The following is a 22,672-nucleotide window of genomic DNA, read 5'->3' on the forward strand; positions in this document are numbered from 1 at the left end:
TTGGCTGGAGAGAGGAGGGTGGCATGGCACTGGGGGCACAGGAACCACATGAAACCCACCGACCCTCGTGGATGCTCACAGACAGGGCACATGGCCCCCTTAAAGGCCTGGCTATGAGGCTCCCTGAGCTGGCTGGTGCTCCCAATGGGCTGTCACCATCATCACTCAAGACCCGCACCAGGAGGGGTCCTTAGGTTCTGAATCTGACCCCAAAACCTAGGACCCTGGCCCTAGAGAATGTGAGTGATTTGCCCAGGTCACACACTGAGGCCCGGAACTAGGACCGTGGCACCTGACTACAGCCAGGCTGGGGAAGGGGCCCTGGAAGAGTCTGGAGAATTCTCCAGATGCCCCAGTCCTGCCCCAGCCAGAGAGCATTGCCACTGCAGGATGACAGGGCACCAGGCTGTCATGGGGACACCAGGCTCTCATGGGGACACCAGGAACAAGGAAGCCAGCACAGGGGCCTCCCCAGAGCTCGGAACACAGCCCCTGGTGAATAACTTAATGTCGGGTCCCTTGGGCTGAGGGTCCCATAGGCTGAACCGAGCCTATCTGGTCTCCAGAGAGTGCCCAGCACCCAAACTAGTCACCAGATTCATAGAAGGTGCTCAGTGAACCATGAAGGGCCAGGTGCAGCAGAAGGGCTCGGCCTACTTCCTGGCCCAGCCTCGAGCCTTGCCTCCGTCTGCTGGGGCCTCACCTCTTTATCATGCCGCAGGACGGCTGGATGCTGGGGCTGCCGGTCAGCGGGGTGACCTCCCGGTCATAGTAGTTCTGGTAGAGCACCGGAGCTGCAGACAGCAAGCCGTGAGGCCCAGGGCAGCTCCCAACACCCCATTCTGGCCCTGCCAGTGACCCAGCTGGGGACCTGGCCCATCCTGGTGCCTGGAGAGGTGCCTGTCTCGCTCCCATGAGAGACTCCACCATAGGGACCACCAAGACCTAATATTCTGGACCCATGATTCAGTGAAACCAAACAGGTGGGGAGTGGGGCTGTGGCAGCCCCTCCCCTCAGTCCCCACCCCCAGCTCTTCCTCTGAGTGCCATCATGCCCTTAGCTTTGCCTGTGAGGAGGCAGCAGGCCCAGGACCCAGCCTGAGACTGCACTGTCTCCAAACCCCCGCAAGCCCTGGGGTCTAGCTAGGGCTGCTCTGCCCGGAGGGGAGCCATGAGCTACCCCAGCCCTGTCCTGGCACAAGGCTCAGAGGCTCTGGGCCAGGCCTTCCATGGGGCTCAGTGCGCCCAGAGGCTGCGCTGTCTGCAGGCGGTGCCTCACCCGGGGGCTCAGTGCCCGTGCTCTTGGCCTGGATGAAGCCGTCGATGTCGGCGTCTATGCTGCAACCTTCCAGCGTCAGCCGCACTTCCTCGTAGAGCTGGGGCGGGAAAGAGCAGAGGCTGCAGCCCGATGCCCGCTCTGCCCCTCTGAGGGTCTGAACTCTGGCCGGCGGCCCCCTCCCCACCGCCTCACAGGCCTTTGTGTGCAGCTTGGGGTCTTTGATCCTGAGGAGTCACAGCCCTGGCTGACAGCTTCCTGTTTCCTGAACACCTTCAGTGCGCAAGGCCCTGTGCACGGGCCGTAACTCACACCTGTCCTCTGAAGTGGACACCTCTTTCCACCAGATGGAGGAGGAAACTCAGAGAAGGAGAGTGACTGGCCCAAGGTCACAGAGAATGCAGCACACCAGGCCTTGGGGCCAGTAAGAAGAGTCGGTCCCGAGCTCACGCCTTCCATCCCGAGGAGGCGAGGAGGGAGCAGGGGGCAAAAACAGCAAAATCAACCCCCCAGCCCTGGGCAGGAGTGTCAGGCAGGAAACACAGCAGGCACGGGGGCCAGGGCTGCCTGGGAAAGCCTGCTCTGGGCTTCCTCAACAGTGCTCAGGACCCCTGGTGGGGGTGGCCGCTCTCTGCTGGGGAGGACCCATCCAGCAGGTTGGACTCAGTAAGGGAAACCAGCACACCCTGGAGATGTGGGGAGCAGAGGGAGGACTGTGCCTGCCTCCTGCAAGCACCGGGCCTAGAGCAGAGCAGCTGGGGTCCTCTGGCCTCTGCCAACCCCTGAGAGCTGTGTCCACCTCCCCTCCCAGCCCCAGCAGAGGGAGCAGAGGAGGAGACGGCAGATGCCAGGGGAACCACAGAGTCACCGTCTTTGAGGCAGAGATGCCGTGGCCCTGTGTGGTACTGAGCTCCTATCTTGGGGTTCTGGGGACAAAGGCTGAGCTGTTGAGGCCTGAGACCCCTCAGGCCAGGCTTGGACCACAGAGGACCACATGCTTGTTGACTGGCTCAGATGGACCTGGGCATGCTGTCACCTGGAGGCTGCCCTCCCTCACCCCACCCCAAGGCCCTCAGCCCCTACCTCATCGTCCTTGACGCACTGCATGGAGAGCTGGTTGCTGTGTACCCAAAGAGCGTTTCGGAGAATGGTCAGCCGGTCAAACTCTTGCAGCTGGAAGGCCTGGGGGGAGTGCAGCGAGGTGAGCTGCGGGAGGAGGCACTGCCCCGCCAGGCCAGGCTGGGCCCCACTCACAGCTCAGCAGGAGCTGACCAGGCTGGCACCCTCTGCTGGAAGCCCAATCCAGAGAAGAGAGCGCCCTGGGGTCCCTATCCCCACTCTGGACCAGCCCTGAGGCTGCAGGAAGGGAGGTGGAGCTGCCGGGGTGGGGTGGGGGTGGGGATCCCTGCCCCAGTCTCCCTTGAGGCCACACCACATTGAAACAGAGGGGTAATGAGAGGAACCCTGGACAGGAGTCCTGAGCCCTATTCCCCAGGCCCTGGCCATTGGCAGTGCCCAGAGAGGCTGTGGGTTTTGTCCAAGCCTCAGTTTTGTCTTCAACAAAAAGGGTGGAAGATTGCCTGCCTGCAACGAAGGGCCCAGGACTGAGGCCAGGTGGAAGCACCCAGGCCAGGGCCCTGCCCAGGGCCTGTGAGCAGGAGGCTGAATGAGTGAGTTACGGTACCTTCCCCCACTGCCTCGGGTGGGCCCCGTGAAGCAGCTCCTCCCACTTCCCGGCTGGAGAAAGCGAGGCTCTGCGTGGGCCACTCACCTCACAGGTGGTCCGGTGCTCCTGCTCCCACTCCGCCCGTACCTTCTCCAGCTGCGCAATGCTCTGCCTGTACACCCGCTCTGCAAGTGCAGGCGGCCTCAGGGAGGGCCCGGACAGGAGCTCCTCCACCCTGTGCTCCTGCAGGGTCCCCTCCTGGAGGCCACCTCCCCCGTGGGACCTGCCCTGGCAGCTGGCGGGGCTTCTTCTGAACACGTTGCCGGGGCCACTCATGCTGGTACCACTCCGGCTCCCCCACTGTGCTCTGAGCTGCCCGAGTGGAGCTGGAGTGGAGCCTCATATTTGCAAGTCCAGAGTCCTGGCCTCTGGCCATCTCTGGGCACCCCACCTCACTTTCCAGAGGGGAAACTGAGGCACAGGGAGGGCAGCCATGCGCTGGAGGAGGGGTGGAGAGGTGGAGTCCTGCAGGCTTGGGTCACAACTTGTGCCCAGATCTCTGAAGGTCACCTGTCTCCCAGCCAAGAGAGTAGCTGGGTCCCGGGTGAGACAGAGCACAAGGGAGAAGCCTTCCCAGGGGAAGGGAGGAGGGTGGGCACTGGGTCCGGTGGGTGGGGCACCAGCAGGGACAAGGGTGTTGGTAGGATTTGGGCATGAAGTGAAGGACAGAGGCCCACAGAATGCTGTGTGCACAGTTGCGTGTGCCTGAGTTGAGAGTGGGCGTGCACGTGCATGTAGGATGGATGAGTGGCTCTGTGTCCTGGGGCTGTGCCCGTGCATGTGGCTCTGAAGCCCGAAGGCCTGGGTCCAAACGCAGTCCCCACCACTTATTGGCTGTAACCTTGGGCAAGTACTGGACCTTTTAGTGCCTCTGTTTCCTCATCTGTTAAGAAAGGGAATCATAACGGCAGCCACCTCAGAGGGCAGCTGGGAGGACTGAACACGTGAAGTGCCAAGAATGGCCAATGAATGGGAGAGCACAGCGTTTACTTTGATTGCAGGCATCTGGACTGAGGGTGCCGCACCTGTGACTGGGCAGCCAGGTGGAGTGTGTGTGTGTCCCCAGGGTAAGGAGGTGTATGTGGGGAGGACCGCCCAGCCTCCGCCTGGTTGGACGAGGCAGTCTGGGCCCACGTACCTGCCTCGCCAGCTGAGTCCCTGCACTGTTTGGCTTTGTTCTGGCTCTGAGGAAACAGGAAGAGCAGTGCTGAGCCCCTGCCCCAGGAGCCAGGGCCCACCCCAGGGGCTCGGAAGTGACTGTCACACCCTCCCCGGCCACCCTGGGGGGGGGGGACACTCAGGAGCCAACTGTGGGCAGATGCCATCATCCACCAGCAACCTCCCCCTACAAAGGACCACAGGCTGGCTGCATGGAAAGGAAGTGAAGACAGGAAGCCCAGCCGAGGAGGAGGCCCATGAACATGGAGAGTGAGACCTCAACCCACAGGAGAGACGTGACCGCTGCTCAGGCCCCTGGCTGGGACTTGGGCTCTGGCCCCTGACTGACCCCAGCTCACCCTTGGGACACTTCCCTCTCTGAGCCTCAGCCTTCCTGTCTGTGCAGTGGGTAACATGTTTACTGGGCCCTGGGAGCTCTGACACCCCCTCTCTGGCCTGAGGCTACAGCATCAGGAGCATGGGCTCTAGACCCCCTGAGTTGGGGTGCCTTCACTGCTGCTTCCTGGCTCTGAGATCTTAGACAAGTCACTTCCTGTGAGCCTCAGTTTCCTCTCTGTGACAGGGGCCTGCTGAGCCCTTCTCCCAGGTTGTGTGAGGGCTGGATCTGCTCTCATAGCCCCATGAGCCTCAGTGGGCCTGCTCCGAGGAATGGGCCCCTGAGTGCCGCCTGACGGTGTCAAAGGGGATGCAGCTGACCTACCTGCCCAGGCCCTAAGGCTCTGTCTTGGAAACCCGTTTCACAGAAGGGAGACTGGGGGTCAGAGAGGGCTGAGCAGCTAGCGTGTCCCAGATGCAGACCTTGCTTGGGGTGTCTACGGCACGCCTCCCCCACCGCCCCCAGCCCTGGACGAGCCACACGTCCCGGCGGCCCAGCGCACCTTCTCCACCTGCTTCTGGTGGCCGTTGGCGCTAATGCGCTCGAAGGTCTGCTCGGCGTCGTCCGCGTCCCGGCACTTCTGCTCGTAAGTCTTCTTGGACTGGGGGTGCAGAGGGGCGTGAGTTGGGGGCTGCACAGCCCTGCTCTGTGGTACCCGGGAGTGAAGCTCTCTAAGCCCAGCCTCCCCTTTTCCCTGGCGGAGGCTGTGGATGCAGTGGGGTCATCCTCACCAGGGACAGGGCTGGGGGTCCGGAAGGAGATGGAGAAGGCGTGGGGGCTGCTGGCAGTCCTGCTCTTACGCCCTCGCGCCAGAGGAGGGCGGGGCCTGCCCCAGGCTCCGCCTCCTGGGCGGTGCTCCTCGGTGAGGCCACGCCCCCTGGACACGCCGCGCCCTCTTAAGAGCCCCTCCCCCTTCCTGCCCAGTGTCTCGCAGGATCCAGCTCAGGGGTCCCTCCTTCCTCCACCCTGGAGTCCCCAGCTGGCTTCATCTGTCCTTCAGTCACGAGCTCCGCAGGGGACAGGCCGGGGCCCATCCCCACGGGCCATGACGTCCAGCGCAGGCCCAAGCGCCCCGCAGGCTGGTGCGCGCCGCAGGACAGAGGCCGAGGCCAGCCTGTTCCAAATGCCCCGCCCGGGGCCACAGCCCGGGATCGCACCCTGAGCCCTGCGCTGCGCCCCGAGGGAAGGCCGCGGCCCCAGGCCCTGGCGCTCACCTCCATGGCCTTCTTGTAGAGGGACAGCTTGCTCTTCTGGACCCGGTCCATGACGGCCTCATACTGCAGGGGACACGAGGTTCTGAGCCGAGGGCCGCGGCCTCGGGACGCTCCCCTAGGCCAAGAGGACGGGGTGTCCCTGGGATGAGGCGCAGCACCTCTCCTGGCTCTGGAGAGGGGTGACAGGCTGCCCTCCCTCCCTCAGAGCCTGCTGCTTCACAGCGACCCTCACCACGGAAGGCGACAGAGAAGCCCAAGGCATGGGTGTGCCATGAGGTCCTTGCTGCAGACCTTGGCCAGAGCTTGGTCTACAGCTGGGGAGTCCCCACCCCCACACACGTGCGCACACAGTCCTTCATCCTGCCTCACCGAGCCTCTGCAGGCACGGCAGTCGCTCACACGTGTCTGCACACTCTGACACACACATGCAGAGTTCCACACGAACTCGGAGGCACACAGGCCCCCATCCCCAGCTCCCCACACGCACGCTCACCGGCCTTCCTGTGCATGCCCACAGAGCCACTCACAAGTCTACTCACAGTCACCCACACGCAACCACAGGCCACATGCGAGCACAGCGGCCACTGGGCCCCTGTGCCAGGGGCTTCCTCTTCTGATAGAGAAGGAAACACAGCCAGGACAGAGAGACTGGGTTAAGAGGCAGGAGGAGAGCTGAGCCAGTTTGTGCCTGGGGTCTCAGGGGGCTTCTGTGCCAGCTGGGAGACCAGCGAGGCACCAGCACATGCATACGCACACCCCAGAACACCCAAGTGCACAGGGCTGGACGAGGACATATGCTCGCAGCCCTATGCAGGGGAGGATGGGCACGTGCATACACTCCTGTGAGCATGTGTCCTTGCTCTGCAGTGTGAGCACACACACACACACAGAGGCTCAGACACGCATGTTACACACTACAACACAGCGCTCTGCATGCAGGGCCCTGGCCACCTGGGGAAGGAGTGCTCTGTCCAAAACAGTCTTTGCAGCCACTGCAGCTCCTCTGGCCACATGAGGGCCCAAAATAGCGGGCCGGGGTCCCTCCGTCACAGCAAGCTCTCTGCAGGCTCTGCCGGCAGGTCCCATCTCAGAGAGTGTGCCTGCTCTAGCATCTCAAGCCTGGGCTGGCTTCTGGGGACCCACTGTCTGCTCAGAACCCCATATTTAGAATCCGGAAAGCCCAGCTGGTGGATGGGCAGGTGGCGCGGGCAACCAACCCCTTTCCATTTCTACCAGCAGAGCTGCTAACCAGAGCTGCAGCCCTGTCTGTGGAGACTGACGGGCGCATGGCTTGGGCTGAGCTCCCAGCACTTGGGAGGTAGGCATATGTGTCCCATCCTGAGAGGGAAACTGAGGCATGGAGATGGGAAGTGGCTGGGCCAGGACACCCAGGCCCAGCCAGCAGAGCCGCTAACCTCAGCCAGGCCCCAGCCTCAGGTACAGCTTCTTCCCCTTCCAGGCTGAGTTGTGACTTTCCATTTTCAGTTGTACAATGATCCTTTGTCTCCAAGCAAGCAGCAGGTCTGTCTGCTGCCCTCCCACCCTATGCCAGGCACCACCCTCATCACTAAGGCCCTGAGAGGCTGAGACCCCTCCCCACAGGCCCAAGCCCAGCCTCCAGGCAGCCTGCGTCCTGCCTGCCCTCCAGGAAGCCCATCCCCAACCCCAGCCTTGCAGCTTCCCTGACAAGGATCTGCCAGCCTCTGCTTACACACCTCCCATGATGGGGACCTCACTTCCATGCAGCCACTCTGTCTCAGGATAGCCATGCCCTGCGTATGGGTGAGAAGTCCCTTTGGATGCTAAGCAATGCCACACAACTCCCCTGCCCCAGTCTGTGTCTGACTCCTCCACCTCGGACAGTCCTGCAGGGTGACTGGCTGCAAGTCTGCCTTTCTCCAGGACAATCAGCCCTGCTCCTTGGACTCAAGCCAGTTTCCAGTGATCCCCCACAACTCAGACTGCCTCGGCTGCACACCCCCAAGTTGCCACAGACTCTCCATAGTCTGCGGTAGTAGGATCTTCCTAGGCGTAAGGCAGCTTGGCGGGAAGGACCTTCCATGGGGCCCTGGGACTGGGAGCTGGCCTTGGTGCCAGCGGCCAGGCCTCTGCCCTCCGCACCCACTTCAGATCACCCTCAAGCCCCAAAGCCTGGGGTACTGTCCCCCCGCCACCCCCCTGCCACCCTCCACTGGCTCTGCGGGGAGGGTCAGCCCCATACCCGCAGAGCAACTGAGAGGCTGGCGATGGGGGAGTTGCTCCCCTGCCCCCTGCACCTGCCTCACCTTCTTCCTCTGCTCCTTCTGCCTCTCCCGGAATTCCTCAAGACTACGCAGCTCCTCGCGCAGGGTCAGGGCCAGCTGGATGTGTGAGCTGCCCACATTCTCCATTTCTGGGGGCAGAGCATGGACACTGGTCCCCAGTATCAGACCTGATGGGCCTCAGCCAGCCACAACTCACCCATCTGGGCCAGCGCAGCCCCAACCCAACACCTCATTTTCTGTTCCCCCAAACCCTCCACCAGCCTCAACACCCGTAAAGATCCCATCACCCCAGAGTAGGGTACTTACGCTGCTTCAAGGAGTCAAAGGAGGCCCTCAGGGAGCTGCAAAACAGGTCCAGGTCAGGAGGAGGAGAGAGCACAGTGGGAACCTGAAGTCCCGCTGGCCCAGGGGGACTTTTATTTTGGTGGGAAGACCCCGGGTCACTCTAGAACCAAGGGACCCTTTAGCCAGATGGTGACCATCCACTGGGGCTCCAAACTGTGATTTCTGGAAGGCAAAGCTCTCTGCAAATTAAAGCACTCGAACTCCCGCAATGTGGTAGAAGAAGGAGGTACCAATGCCCACGTCCCCACCATCTGTGCTCCTGGCTGCATTCTTAGAGAAGAAGGGGCTGTCTTTAGGACCCTTCCCCCTCCCCTGAACCCATAGTCACAGCCATCTCTCCTCTGAAGGTATCAAATGGCCCCACGGTGAGGCTGCAGGGGAGAGGACAGTGTTCAAATGGGCTCTCAACAGGTGGCCCAGGGGATGTTTGGAGGGGCTGGATGGCCACAGGAGAGGTTAGCAGGGCAGGGCACCGGAGATGACAGGTGGGCACTGTCTGCCAGGGAGGGAGGGAGTGAGGGAAGGCCCAGCACCGGGCATGGGAGGGAACGATGGGCAAGGGGGAGGGCTGCCGAATGAACACATGAAACACAGGACACCAGTGCAATGTGAATCTCAGATGAACGAGCACTTTTTGAGTTTAGTATGCGCCTTGTCATATTTAAATAGTATTTTTATTTTTTTTTTTTGAGATGGAGTCTCACTCTGTCACCAGGCTGGAGTGCAGTGGCACCATCTCAGCTCACTGCAAACCCCATCTCCAGGGTTCAAGCAATTCTCCTGCCTCAGCCTCCTGAGTAGCTGAGACTACAGGTGCCCGCCACCACACCCAGCTAATTTTTGTATTTTTAGTAGAGACAGGGTTTCACCATATTGGCCAGGATGGTTTCAATCTCCTGACCTCATGACCTGCCCGCCTCAGCCCCCCACAGTGCTGGGATTATTGGCGTGAGCCACCGCGCCCGGCCTAAAACCTACCATTTTTTTTTCCTCTTGTAACTGCCATTTATCATATATATTGTATCTACAGATCAAATACATTTTGGCTATATACATTTTATGGTTTTTTAAAATTATTTTATTTATTTATTTTTTAAAATAATTTATTTATTTTACTTTAGGTGCATACTATATCTGGCATGTTATACCTCCCCACCCTCCCCTCCCTTCCCAGCCCCCATTGTCTCTATAGCCAAGACAATCCTAAGCAAAAAGGACAAAGCCGGAGGCATCACACTGCCAGACCTACTTCTGTTTTTAAAGAATTCGTTGTTTATCTGAAATTCACATTCACCTGGGCATCCAGTATTTTATCTGGCTCTCCCCGCAGCTTCTCTGTGGAGCAGCTCGCCCGCCCCCTGGCGGCCACACGGCCTCATGACTCCCACCAGACAGCCCTGGGGGGCGAGGGCAGCGCACCAGGCAGGTTTCTCAGGGGGCTTCTCCGGGGGCTTCTCCTCTCAATCGACACCTGGGGGAGCGGAGGCCAAGGAGGAGCAGCACCCTGGTAGGAGCCCTGAGGGTCCAGGCCTGGGGGAGATCTGTGGGGGCCGGGCCCCTCACCCTAAACTCATGGATCCCAAAGTGAGGTCCACAGGCCAGCAGCAGCAGCATCGGCGGAGCCTGTTAGAAATACAGATTCTCAGGCCAGGCGTGGTGGCTCACGCCTGTAATCCCAGCACTTTGGGAGGCCAAGACGGGCGGATCACAAGGTCAAGAGATCGAGACCATCCTGGTCAACATGGTGAAACCCCATCTCTACTAAAAATACAAAAATTAGCTAGGCATGGTGGCACGTGCCTGTAATCCCAGCGACTCTGGAGGCTGAGGCAGGAGAATTGCCTGAACCCAGGAGGCGGAGGTTGCGGTGAGCCAAGATCGCGCCATTGCACTCCAGCCTGGGTAACGAGCGAAACTCCATCTCAAAATAAATAAAGAAAGAAATACAGATTCTCAGGCTTGTCTCCGTCCTCCTGAGGCTGAGGCTTCGGGTTGGGGCCCGGCCCCAAGCGCTGCTGATGCCCATCCAGACGTGAGACCTGCTGGCCTGAGAGACGAGACCTCACAACTCTGCCAGCCCTTTATTATGCCATTTCACAGATGAGAAGCCAACGGTCAGAGGGATGAAGACGCTGCACCCGTGGCCGCCCTGCGGAAGGAGGCGGAGCCCAGGGAGAGGAAGGAAAGGGGGCAGCTGCGTGGTGACCCCACCTTCCCTTGTGGGGCTCAGGACTCTGACTCCTCACCAGCCGTGACACCTCCAATCACTCTGCTTCCTGTCAGTGCACCCCTCAGCGTAGTGCCCCCCATTCACAGATGCCTCCAGGAGCAGCGTGGTCCCCCATGCCCCCACCCAGCCCTCACGCACACCACCCTCGGTCCCCCCTCCTTCATGACACAGCATCCCCAGACTTACTGCCCGGCCCTCACCTTTGGGGTCTCACATCTGACAGATACCTGAAATTCAGCTGTCCAAAACCAGACTCAGCACCTGCCCTGCAAATCTTTCCTCCCACAGGGCTCCCCACTCAGAAAAGATTCCCCTGTCCACCAGCTGTACACACCAGAAACCCAGGAGTCGCCCCCGGCTCTGTCCTCTCCCTTCCTTGCCGCCACCTTCTATTTTGTCTCCTAAATCTGGTACCTGTCCCATGCTCACTGCCATCACCACTGCAGCCCCTGCCCCCCACCTTCACCTCCCACCTGTCAGCCCTGCTCTCTGCCCCTTCCCCTGTTCCTTCCAGGTGCCAGGCTCCATTTTGCCTCAGGGCCTTTGCACATGACCATCTCCATTGCAACGTCTTTGCCTGGCACCCCCTCCTGTCCTTTCTGAGCACAGATGTCACCGTGGGCTAACCCAGTCTATGTCTGCAGCCGCTGAACCACGAGCCCTTGAGGACAGGGGCAATGCCTGGCTCTCCTCCTCCTTGTCCCCAGGCTCATAGCCTAGACTTTCTCAACCCCAAAGCCACCTATGGGCCACCCTGGCCCATGGTCTCAGGCTGGGGGGTGCTGTAAGGAATCGCAGGTTCTGGGTGCTGCTGGCCCTTTACCCAGCCCCCCACCTGGAAGTTGGGAGCCTGCCTGAACCCACAGCACTGCCAGGTGGACAGTCAGCCTCTGTCCCTGCCCCAGGACAGCCTTGACAGTGACAGTCTGTGCTCGCCTTGAACTCACGTTTGCCCCTATGACCTGGCTGAGCTTTGGGGGCTGCATAGATGCTGGCGCTGCCTCTGCCTAGGGCAGGGCACCTAGGCAGGCTCTGGCCACTCTAGGCCCCCTCTGCTGTCCCCTGGGTTGCAGGCCTTCCTGCCGCAGGTCCCCTGTCCCCACTGCTGGAACCATCAGGCTATCCTAGTTCTGCCCACACAACAAGGCCCAGGACACTCCTCCCTTTCTTGGGCCCAGACTTTCAAGGAGGCAGCCTCAGCTCTATGCATGAGGGAGGAGCCCAGCTTTGCCCCAGAGCTCCCAAAGTGAACAGCCTTGAGCTCTGATCTTTCAGAGGATCTGGGAGCCCCCGTAAAGTCGTTCTCTGCCCTATGAAATTCCCCCTTCCTCCCCCGCCGCCCTCCTGCTCCCCCCACCCCCCACCACCGATGCACAGAGAAACTGTCAAGATGTCCCTGAGCGCCTCTACTGTGACTCGATCACATGTCAAGGACAGGGTCCCTGCATAGGCCTCTACCTCCTGCCATCTGTCTCCAGTGCCTCCACGTGTAACTCATCCCATTGCCCTTTTTGACTGGGCTCTCAGGAAGCTCAGTCTGAAATTCTGTGCTCAAACACAATCTAGATTTCCATTGTGTTTCCTGCTCTGTCCCCACTGCAGCCTGCCCAGCAGCTGACAGGAGTGGCCCTCTCGATTCCCTGTGCTGAGGCTGTGCCCACAGCGAGCCAGCGTCAGGGGACACCTGACAGGAACAGGGCCCGGCCCGCTCTCACCAATATCCTCAGCGAAGTTGTCATTCTCTCTGAGTTCAGAGGAAGAGAGACCATGAAAAAAGAAATCTCTCTGACAGGAAAACCACAGCATTTTTGGTTTGTGACAAGTGGGGGTGAGGCAGGGATGTGAGGGTTCAAACTTGCACCCCTTGGTGGCTGCCCTGCTCACCAGTAACTACAGAGGGGCTGCAGGAAGCTGGCCCCGCCCTGCCTGCCTCAATTTTCCTTTGTCTTCCAAAACCCTGCCCTGTGCAGCTTCGGGGGGCACATGGCACCCCCAGCACCTTACCTGAGACAGGAGGAGAAATAGGGGGTGGGGGCGACAGCTTTCTGGGGGAGGTGGCATTTCAGGCAGGCCTTGAGGGATGGGTGGGGCTGGGCAGGGGAGGAACAGGGAGCCAGCAGGAGCAAAGGCCCAGAGGCTAGAAGGGAGAGTCAGGTGCAGTCTCTGCAGGGCCGGACACGTGATATCAGCAGCATTGGTAAGCCCTCTGCTAATGCTAGCTGGTTCTGTTTGTTTGCTTGTTTGTTTTTGAGACGAAGTCTCGCTCTGCAGCCCAGTGGAGCGATCTGGGCTCACTGCAACCCCCGCCTCCTGGGTTGAAGCGATTCTTCTGTTTCAGCCTCCTGAGTAGCTGGGACTACAGGCTCACGCCACCATGCCCAGCTAAATTTTGCATTTTTGATACAGATGGGATTTCACCATGTTGCTCAGGCTGATCTTGAACTCCTGTCCTCAGGTCGGCCTCCCAAAGTGCTGGGATTACAGGTTTGAGGCACCTTGCCCGGCCTAATGCTGTCTTTAAAAGGCACTGAAAGTGCTGGTGGGGATCTCTAGAGTTTGGGGACTGGGTCTTGTCCATCCTCCATTGCCACTGCCCCATGGATGTTTGCTGAGTTAACATGCGAAGGTGGTACATGTCAGACATCACCTAAGATGTAACCTCCTGTCAATTTCAGTGGCCTGAGCCTTCAGGCCTGAGGGTTGCTCCTGGCTGGTTTGTGGGCAGGGGATGTGCAGAAATGCAGCACCTTCAGGCAGGGGGCTGGGGACTCCGGCCAGTTCCGCCCTCAGTGCTCACTAGGCTATTTATGGTGCCACTTAACCACCTGGCTTTTGTCCTTGCTCTGCAGCCTGTCCCCAGCCTTCCCATCCCCCCAGCCCCTGCCTATTCTTTAAGGGGTATCCCACAGACCTGGGGGGCAGCTGGGGCCTCAGGGAAGCCAGGGGCTTCATGTCCTCAGGGATGGGCCACAAGCCCCCACGCTGAGTAGCTGGGCCACCTTTCCTGAGGGCCAACACACACAGCCCCAGGAGTCCAAGGTGAGGAACAGGTCCCCAGCCACTGCTCATCCTTCCCCACCAAAAGCCCTTCAGGTTGGCATGGGGAGAGGTAACCTGGTCTAAGCCAAGACTGACAGTGAGGCAAGGCAGGGTGTCTGGGAAGGCTTCCTGGAAGAGGTGGGGCATAAGAGGGCCCTGATGCAATGGACTAGGAAGGAGAAGGAAGTCACCCTCAGTGTGCTGGACTCTGGCCAAGGAATGGCAAAGCCCTTTATTTTATTTTATTTGAAATTAATGAATCCTCCTGATGCAACCAGGCCACAACACATAGTAGGTCCTCAATTAAATGGTGACTAAATGGATGGAGGATGGATGATTGGCCTACACTGAAGAGAACAGCTGCATGGTCTCAGCATCACTACTTCATGCCACGTGGCTCAACAGCAACACTTATGGAGCCCCACTGTGTGCAGTGACCCAGCCTTGTGCAGCCGGTGAGCAGGGGTGGGCTCAACTCCCTCCTCCACCAGTTCCTTCCCTCTCCCTCCCTCCCAGGAGGCCCCCCAGTCCTCTGCACCGGCTCTTCCCTGCTCCTCTGGCCGCCCTGCCTGACAGGGAGCTCAGGCTCTTCAGGCTTCTCCCGCGCCACTTCCCTGCCTGCCCTGGGAAGCTCTGTGTCTGGGTTGCGGGCCCGGGGCTTTGTTTCTGCCTTTCCTGCTGCTGCTTTGGCTGCACCTGGGGCCTGGTACTCCTCACCCCAGCTCAGTTCCCCTGGCAGGCACAAGGCCAGCTCTGACAGTGCTCCTAGCCCTGGTCTGCGGCTCCCCTTCCAGGGACTTCCAGCCTCTAGTTGCCTAGGTGGTTTTCCCAAGGGCCTGTGGTTCTGGGCCAGGGAGGGGCTGGGTCCCAAAGGAAATGGTCTAGGCTGCCGGGTCAGGCCTCTCGGCCCCAGACTGAGCAGGGGACTACCGCTGATCTGATGTCTGGAGGGCTGGAGTTGCGGGGGGCTATAGGGCCTGTGGGGCCTGGGGGTTGTTATCAGGCACCCCTGTGGCTTGGCACTCTCTGCCTGTCCTTGTGACTGCCCAGAACACCTCTCCAAGTGACCATCCCCTTCTGCAGGTACAGACCCTAGACTCAGACAGGGAGGACCATCCAAGGCGACGCAGGGATAAGTGAGGGCAGGCCCCGCCCCACATGGCCTTGCAAAACCACGGCGCACTCAGGGCCGCCCAGAGCCTCCACCCGGCCCCTTCCTAGTCATACAAATGGAGCAAGATGCTGCCTACCTCCCCCTTCCCGCAGCCCACCCTGCTCCCCACCCCCATTGCATTTTCCCTGTGGGTAGCTTCTCCTTCCCTGCTGTAAATCCCCTGTGACTCACAACCCCCTGAGCCTGCGTCACACACACCCCAGCCTGGCCCCCCTTGTGCCTTGCCAGGGGCTGTCCTCTCCCCCTCTCCTGAGTCTCCAGTTCTCCCCATGAGGTACTCTGTCTTTCTGGGAAAGTACTTTTCCAGCTGGCCTGGAGGCCGGGAGGGTTTCCCCCATTCGTGCCGCCAGGCCCACACAGCCGTCCCTCCCCTGCCTGAGAGCTCTGGGCACTGCTTCCTGCAGAAGGCACCTCCCCACAGACGCCCATTCACTCCCCACCATGTCCTGAGCCCTCCTCTGTGCCCAGCCTGCACCTGGCCCTCAGCGCTTCCCTTGGGAGGCCCTCGGAGTTGATCTGCCCAGCAGCTCACTGGAGTGGGAGATGAGAAGAGGCGAAGCGACTTGCCCTCGGACCACAGCTCCCAGTGGCTGGGCCGGGACCAGAGCTCCGAGGGATCCTTAGAGCGCTCGTCCTCCCAGGGCTGCGTACACACTTTCTGGCCCCACGCACGCAACCTTCCGGCATTGCACGTGGATCTCCCCGGCTCATGCCAGGTGGAAGCCCTCCTGCGATCGCTCCTGGCTGGAAGCAGGAGCCACCAGGGTGCCCAGTGTCTTTGGGGGACCTTCAGAGTATGGCACTTTCAGTCCCTTTCTCGGGGAGCCGGCAGGAGGGGAAGGGGGTCCACAGCAGCTGCAGGTCGGGCCTCAGGGCCCCTCAGCAGGACGACTCTGCAGAGCCCTTTCAAGAACTTGGAGGCCAGCAGTCCGTCTGCCCCTTAGCCTGGCTCTGTCCTCGCCCAGGGGGCAGTCTGGGCCTTCTCAGAGCAGCCCCTGCACACCACTGTTATGCCCTGCACGGCTCTGTCCTGACCTGACCCTCCTCTCCTCCTCCCTCCTCTAGCCCCAGCGGTCTGCGCGCAGAGACCTGCAGGGCTGGAGACCCCCTGCTTGATCAGAGCCACTCCCCTGATGGCCTCCCCTACAGCCAGGCGTCAGCTAAGCCCCTGGGCCCACTTCCTCCTTTGAGGAGGGCTGCATGATTATCCCATCACTGATGAGAAAACGGAGGCATGGCGTGTGTCAGCAGCAGCCCAAGGGCAGACAACGGCAGGGTGAGGAGCTGGCGCTGGAACCCAGGTGTGTCCCCTCCCAACCCCAGCCCTGGCTACCTGTCCCTCCTTGAAGCCCAGGCTGAGCCAGTGCTGCAGGGGGCTTGCCTGCCAGCGGAGAAGCCTGTCACCTGCCCCTCAGGACTTCAGTGGAGGCCACCCAGACTGGTGCAGGCTTTGCTGCAAATGACAGAGGATGGATGGCCTCCTGCCTCCCGTGTCCAGACCCTTTCCAGCACTCAGACCCTCGGGTTTTCTCCCACACAGAACCTGGCCTTACTCTGAATATCTGATAACCCAGTACCAAGGAGGGGTCTCAATGCCTCCTGAGCAATCGAAACCTTCCCTGGTTCTGCCCAGCCTACCCCATGCCAGGAAGCCCTAAACTTCCTCTCAAGGCCCAGAAACTGCCAGCAGAGGAGAGGAGCGGGCCCCAGGGCCCAGGAGCTCTTACTTGATCTCCGTCTGGCCGCCTGCCTTCCGTGCGATCTGCACCAGCTCCTTCCCGTACCGCTCCTCCGCCTGGGCCCTGCACAGACAGCGCGTTTGAAACTCATCAGTGACTTGCCCCCTTGGCGGAGGTCCAGGTTTGAGGGAACACAGGAGAGTCACACTCCTGACTTTTTAAAGCAGGGATGTTCTGACAGGGCTGGGCTGGGCTGGGATGGGGACCCAGGTCACTGCTGGAGGAGCTGGGTGGAGGGCACCTGCCTCCCGCCCTGCGTTCCCCGTGGCCTGCCTGGCAGCTCACCTCTGCCTCAGCAGCTCCTCCATGTCCTTGCACATCTTCCTGCCATCCAGCAGCCGCTGCAACAGCACCTCGTAGCCTGTGTGGGCTGTGAAGTCCCTGCACTGTGACACAGGACAGAAGGACGCATGAGGGCCACAGCCACGGCACTGGGCACAGCCCTGGGGGCCCTCCCACCACCTTCGGAAACAGCCTCTCTCCTGTCTCCATCTCCCCTGCTCAGGGAAAGCTCTTGGGATTCCAGACCTGTCCTCATGCAGGAAGGCACACAGGAGGTCCCCTCACATCTGCAGAGGCCACAGGTGTGTAAGTGAGCCCCACCCAGCTAACAGGGCTGGGGGTGGCTGGCCTGGCATCAGAGCTCAAAGGCTGGGAAACATTAGCATGAAAGCGATGGGAAGGGCCATCCATAAGTCCCCCGATGACAGCCAGCCCTGAAATTCACTCAGTCATGGTGCCACCTTCCCAATATCCCTACCTCAGCTAAGTGGGGAAACTGAGGTGCAGAGGGGTGACATTCGACCTCATCCAGAGTAGCCCAGCTAGAAGGTGGCTGGCCTGGCCTTGAACCCCAGGCTGTCTGGCTCGAGTCCCTGCCTCTCACCCCAGCACTGTACAGTCTCCGTGACCATCACAGCAATTGCAGCTTCTTGGGCACCAGCCATGTGCCAGACGCTGCACTGTGTTCTCTGTGGGCTCCGGAACCCCTCACACAGATCCAGGGAGGTGGGCAGGGAGGGTGACTTCCGTCAAGGCCAGAGCACACACACAAGCACCCCTTACATTCACCTCTGGACTTAGGTGCGGTAGGGGCCTCAGAGAACTCTCCAGACAGCTACCCTCTGCTGCCTGGCACTTGCCCAGCTCGCCCTGGCTATCATTCCCGGCCCACCCAATCTCCTTCCTCCCCGTGCGGTAGATTCCAGGCATGTGTCTGAGCCGCCGGTGTGGGAAGATGGGTGTGGGGGAGGTTGTTAAGGACTATGAGGGAACGAGGTCTCCCAGGACATCCCCAGGCCTGGGGTCCCAGAGCCAGGCTCTCGCTCAACTCCCTCAGCGTTCCCAGGCCCTGTGCACAGGCGTTCTCCAGGGGAGGCAGCACTTTTGCCACCAACTGCACCTGACGTGTCAGGGCAGGCCTGACACTCCGCACCTAGTCTGTCTTCCTTTCTATCCCTGAAGACCCCCAAAGCCTCAGGGACTGGGGAAGAAGCCCCAGCTCCCCTGACCACACATCCGCCCTCCAAGGTCACACACACACAACACTCCAGGGTCACACACACTTCGCTTGACTCAGGCAAAGCCTGGTGCTCCTTCCCCTGACCCATGTCTCCCCTCAAATGACACCTTAGGGGTGTGTGGAGAGCAGGGGTGGAGTCCAAATCAAGGACAGCTCTCTGCAGGAAGAGGCATTTGAGTCACGTGCTGGAAGGAGGAGGTATTCTCCAAGGTCTAAGGAGAATCAGAAATAGCAGGGAGGGGTAGCAATGGCATAAATTGTCCCGACAGGCGCCGTCCCCACCCCAACTCCAGCCCACCCTCAGCAGACTCAGAGGGTGGACTCTCCTGGCCTGTAGGACACTTAGGACCCCACTTAGGAGTCCCCTTACGGATTCCTACCCGCTCCGTAAGCATCCCTAGAAATTCCTGAGAAAGGCTTGGCCCAGGCTCAGCTGTCCACAGAGCAACAAGCAGGTGTCTGGCCTGGAAGACCCCTCAGCCTCAGGACAGGCATCCACCCCCATGTCCAAGCTGGCGTCACTGGGCTGGCCTGGCCGAGGCTTCCATTTCCGTGGCTTTGGTGGCAGCTCTTTGCAGCCAGTAGGCTTCCCCTTCCCATGCCCCAGCCTCTGCCCTGGCTCTAGACCCTCAGGTCAGAGCTCCCGGCGGCTGGGAAGAGCAAATCTGGAGCCTCAGCCTCCTGCCTCTGCCCGGGGGGATCATGCTGAGCAGGACACCAGCATTCAGGTCACAATGCCACAGACCCCTGCCCCAGAACTGGGAAGCACCTTGTACGGCTCCCCTCACTCTTGGGGAAACTGAGGCCAGAGAAGGAAATAGCTTGCCTGAGGCTGCAGAGTCAGGACGAGAATCTAGACTCTCAGGGGACCTGTCATTCCTTCCTGACACCTCTGGGAGAGGCCACCTGGAGCCCAGCCCACCCCCAGCCCTGACGTCAAGGGAACCCTTCTTCTGTCCCTACGGAGGCCCCCAGAGTGGAAAGAGATGCAAACAGAACCTACGTTGGCCATTCCGGAGGCGTCAGGAGGCAGCAAGAGGCCCTGCAGGCTTCCTCCCCCGTGCTCAAGTCCCCAGAGGCTGCAGGCTCTAGGATCCACCCGGTCCCCCGCTCAGAGCTCCGGGCTGCTGGCAGGGGCTATGGCGGAGTGAGCTACTGTCACAAGGGCCAGGCTGTTCCGAGGAAGTGCCTGACACTCCAGGGGCTGCTCCCGATGCCTCCCAACCCTGCACCCCTTCCCCCAACCTGCGCCCTCCTCCTTCACCCCCACCCCCACCACCTCCTCAAGAGCATGGGTCTGACTCAGTGCTCTGGGCTGGCAGAGTCAGGCTCAGGATGCTGTTAAGGAAATGAATGAACCAATTATCCCATAAATTAATCAGTCATGTGGGTCCACCCAGCACCAGTGTCACCCCTGGGGGCCTACCCTAGCTGTCCCCCACTCCTCTTCCCTCCCTCCTCCCTCCGCCGTCCGCCCTCTGTCACCCGATGCTGCCTGTGGCCCTGGTGACCTGCAGCGCCGCTCGTGTGGGCTGCAGGTCAGTTGTGAATCTCTATTTATCAAGTCCGCCTGCCACACACGGCACCAGGAGCAGCATGGCGTTATCTTCCTGACCACGACGCCGATCCCAGGAGGGAACGATGGGGACGGGAGGCCCAAACAGGGAAAGAGACTGCCCAAAGCCACTCAGTGGGTGAAGAGCAGAGTTTGGGATCTGAACCCAGGTCAACCTGTCCCCAAAACCATATACCCATAGCAGCCGTTCGGTAGACAGCCCAGGGACCATATTCTATTTTGGAACACCCAAACGTTATTTGAAAAAAGAACTCTTGAAAATGATTACTCAAATTCTCTCCACCTCAAATCAAAGCTGTATTTCGGAGTATAATTCGGTTACTGTGGATTCAGAGGCTAGCCAGGTGCCCAGGCTGGGTCAGAGGAGCACTGCCCTGGAGAACCAGTGAACACCCAGTGGCCACGGCCCAGCCACGTGGCACCCAGGACAACCCGTCCTGGACTAGGGGTGCCAAGTGGGGAGCAGGCACAGTCCCTTCCTCTGAGAGGCTCACTCAGCCAAATGTGGGACCCAGCCCTTGCCGTGCATGGCGTGTGGTCATCAGCTCCAGGCTGCAGCCCAGAACTCCAGGAGGAGGCTCCCGGAGGAAACATATTCCTGCCTGCGCCTCAAGGCAGTGCTGCAAAGGCTTGGGTGCCCTGTTCTGTCCAGGGGCAGTCCACCGGCTTCACTCTCTGGGTTGTTGGTGTGAGCCACGGCGAGGCCTGTGAGCTGGCCAGGGCCCCTCCACGCCCCACTGGTTCAGTGGAGCGGCAGCCTCGGTGCCTACCGCCACTTCCCCCTTTCCCTTCCCATAACACTCTTGGTGCTGCAGGGGCGAGACCACAGACACCAGGGCCCAAAGCACGTTGTTTGACCTCTCAGGACCCGGTTTCCTCACTGGGGAAGCGGGGACAGGAGGCTAACCCCTTTTCGGGCCCTGATAGCCCACCCTTCTAGGGCACAGCACCGCTCGTGTGGGCTGCAGGTCAGAGAGGGCATTCGGGCCTGTTTGAGAGTCTGTGGACCCACTGACTCGATGTGGGTTCACACCTGCCGTGACCCTGGCCCTTCTCAGCTCATTTCTTTCTCTGTGAAAATGGACCTGATCATGTCACCACAGAGGTGACCTGAGAAGCAAGTGAAATCGCACACATAGGGGAGAACAGTGGACTCAAGATCGGGCTCTCCACAAGGCGGATACTGGGCTAAGGATGACTTACAGATGAGGAAAAGGCAACCCAGAGAGGCTACCTAACCTGCCCAGGGACCTGCAGGGCACAGCCTGGATATAACCCAGAGAGGCCAAGCCGAGATCCTAGCTGTTAGCCTCCCATGCCTTCCCCTCTCTGCAAGCCCCACACCCAGCGACAGTTCAGCCAGCAGCAGCTCCCTGAGCCCTCCCACCTGCCGGCCACCTCCCTCACCAGACACAGCTTTCCTCAGTGGGGGCCAGGCTGGAAGAAATGAGTCACCTCGTCACCGCCCCTCACCCTACACACCTTCCCCCACCAGAGGGTCGGTTTAAAAGGGAGCAAACCTTTCTCAAATGCTCCCTTGCCTGGCACTCCAGAATACAGCATCTGTCGAAGGACAGCTAAGCCTCCAACCTTGGAGGGAGACGCTTGGGTTTTGGTCCCAGTTCCAATCTGCCATGTCCAAGAATTGGCACTGAAATCTTACCTGGGAACCAAGCGGGGGTCGTGGAAGGTAGCCAGAAAGAGCTGCCTGGTCACTCTGTCCATGAGAACAGCCTGACAAGGAGAGACGGGCCCCAAGCAGAAGCTGTGTGGTGCAGACTGCTGGGTGCAGCGGGAGGGGTCGGAAGTGGAAGGGTGTAGGGAATGGAGTGGTCAGGGACTCCAGGGGGCATGGTCACCAAAGAACGTGCCCTGGTGCCAGGGAGAGAAAGAACTGACCTGTGTGCATTTGCTGTCACCAGTTATAACAGTACCAGGGCAGTGAGGTATTTCTCCCCTCTACAGTCATGACCCTATGCCCCCCCCACCCATGGACACCCCAGAGGCAGCTGGCAGTGGGGTGTGGGTACCCCATGGCCAGGGAGGAAACCAACCCTGTTCTCTTTTCCCCATCAGAGGTTTCCAGTGAAAGTCGGGGGACTGGGGTGGGGCGCTTTGAATGGAATGATAGAGTGAAGTTGTGAAACAAGGTTGCACTGGATTGGGGTGCCCCTGAAGATGACTGGAAAAGCTCCAGTATGTACCCACGGGTGGGGAAGCAAGACCTAGCAGAGGCCTTGAAGGTAGAGGAAAGAAAAGTGTTTGCCTGCCCCCTACCAAGTTCAAAACCACCTTGTAAAAGGCTTCCCTGTCTTGTTGAAAATCTTTCTATTGGCTGACACATTCTTGGGTTGATAGGTTCTTCCCTTTCTGACAATCTTTTAGAAAGATCATCTTTTATTGGTGGGTGAAGAAACGGAACAGGGAGTGTAGATTCCCTGCCTGTCATCTCAGAGGCCTCGGGAGCCAGGGCCGGCTAAGTGGGATGACAGTCGTGGAGCCGCATGTGCTGGGCTGCTGGCTTCCCTCACACCAGCAGGGACTTCTGCGGCCGGGGTAGCTGACACTGTGGGTTTGCTAACACCTAGTTTCCTGTTGCTTGTCTTCTGTGGACTGAAAACCTAGGGTAGGAAGAGCCAAGCTCCATGGAGGCAGAGGGGGGTGTTTCAGGTTCCCCACTGGATCCCAGCACCCGGTGCCTGCACACACCCTGCTCACAGACACGCTGTGAAGGGCTGGAGAAGTGCCTCGGTGAGGCCCTCTAGAGGACAAGGATCTATGACTGCTGGTTCCTGAGGTGCCCTATGGAGGGGACCAGATCGTCTGCCTGCAGATTCAGTGACCCATTCCACAGCACCTTTAAAGAAGCCAGACAAACTGGTCCCCTCTACTTCTTACAACAGTCCTCTGAGGCAGGTATTATCATCCCCATTGTATAAATAGGGAAACTGAGGCAGGGGAAGGATGAGTCAATGGGTAGCAGCCAGGCTCCTTCCACTGCCCTACAGTCAG

General features: G+C 60.0%; 1 protein-coding gene across 4 annotated transcripts in view; it reads right to left on the bottom strand.

The window, feature by feature from the left end:
- The window catches only part of PSTPIP1 (proline-serine-threonine phosphatase interacting protein 1), a 45,491-nt gene that overhangs the window by 3,755 nt on the left and 19,064 nt on the right, over positions 1–22,672 (bottom strand). For 2 of the 4 annotated variants that reach the window (XM_032267290.1, XM_032267289.1), the window contains exons 2-13: positions 16,848–16,948; positions 16,551–16,625; positions 8,342–8,376; positions 8,057–8,163; positions 7,487–7,543; positions 5,772–5,834; positions 5,060–5,158; positions 4,141–4,186; positions 3,048–3,127; positions 2,360–2,458; positions 1,280–1,376; positions 704–794 (exon numbers count right to left, since the gene is read on the bottom strand). In XM_032267290.1, coding sequence (XP_032123181.1) covers positions 704–794; positions 1,280–1,376; positions 2,360–2,458; positions 3,048–3,127; positions 4,141–4,186; positions 5,060–5,158; positions 5,772–5,834; positions 7,487–7,543; positions 8,057–8,163; positions 8,342–8,376; positions 16,551–16,625; positions 16,848–16,948 — 950 coding nt within the window. The remainder of the gene's footprint in view (positions 1–703; positions 795–1,279; positions 1,377–2,359; positions 2,459–3,047; positions 3,128–4,140; positions 4,187–5,059; positions 5,159–5,771; positions 5,835–7,486; positions 7,544–8,056; positions 8,164–8,341; positions 8,377–16,550; positions 16,626–16,847; positions 16,949–22,672) is intronic. The other 2 variants (XM_032267291.1, XM_032267292.1) reach the window with 2 other exon arrangements.

Source organism: Sapajus apella, unplaced genomic scaffold (genome assembly GCF_009761245.1).
Source record: "Sapajus apella isolate SASKATOON/1434 unplaced genomic scaffold, GSC_monkey_1.0 scaffold168, whole genome shotgun sequence".
NCBI lineage: Eukaryota > Metazoa > Chordata > Mammalia > Primates > Cebidae > Sapajus > Sapajus apella.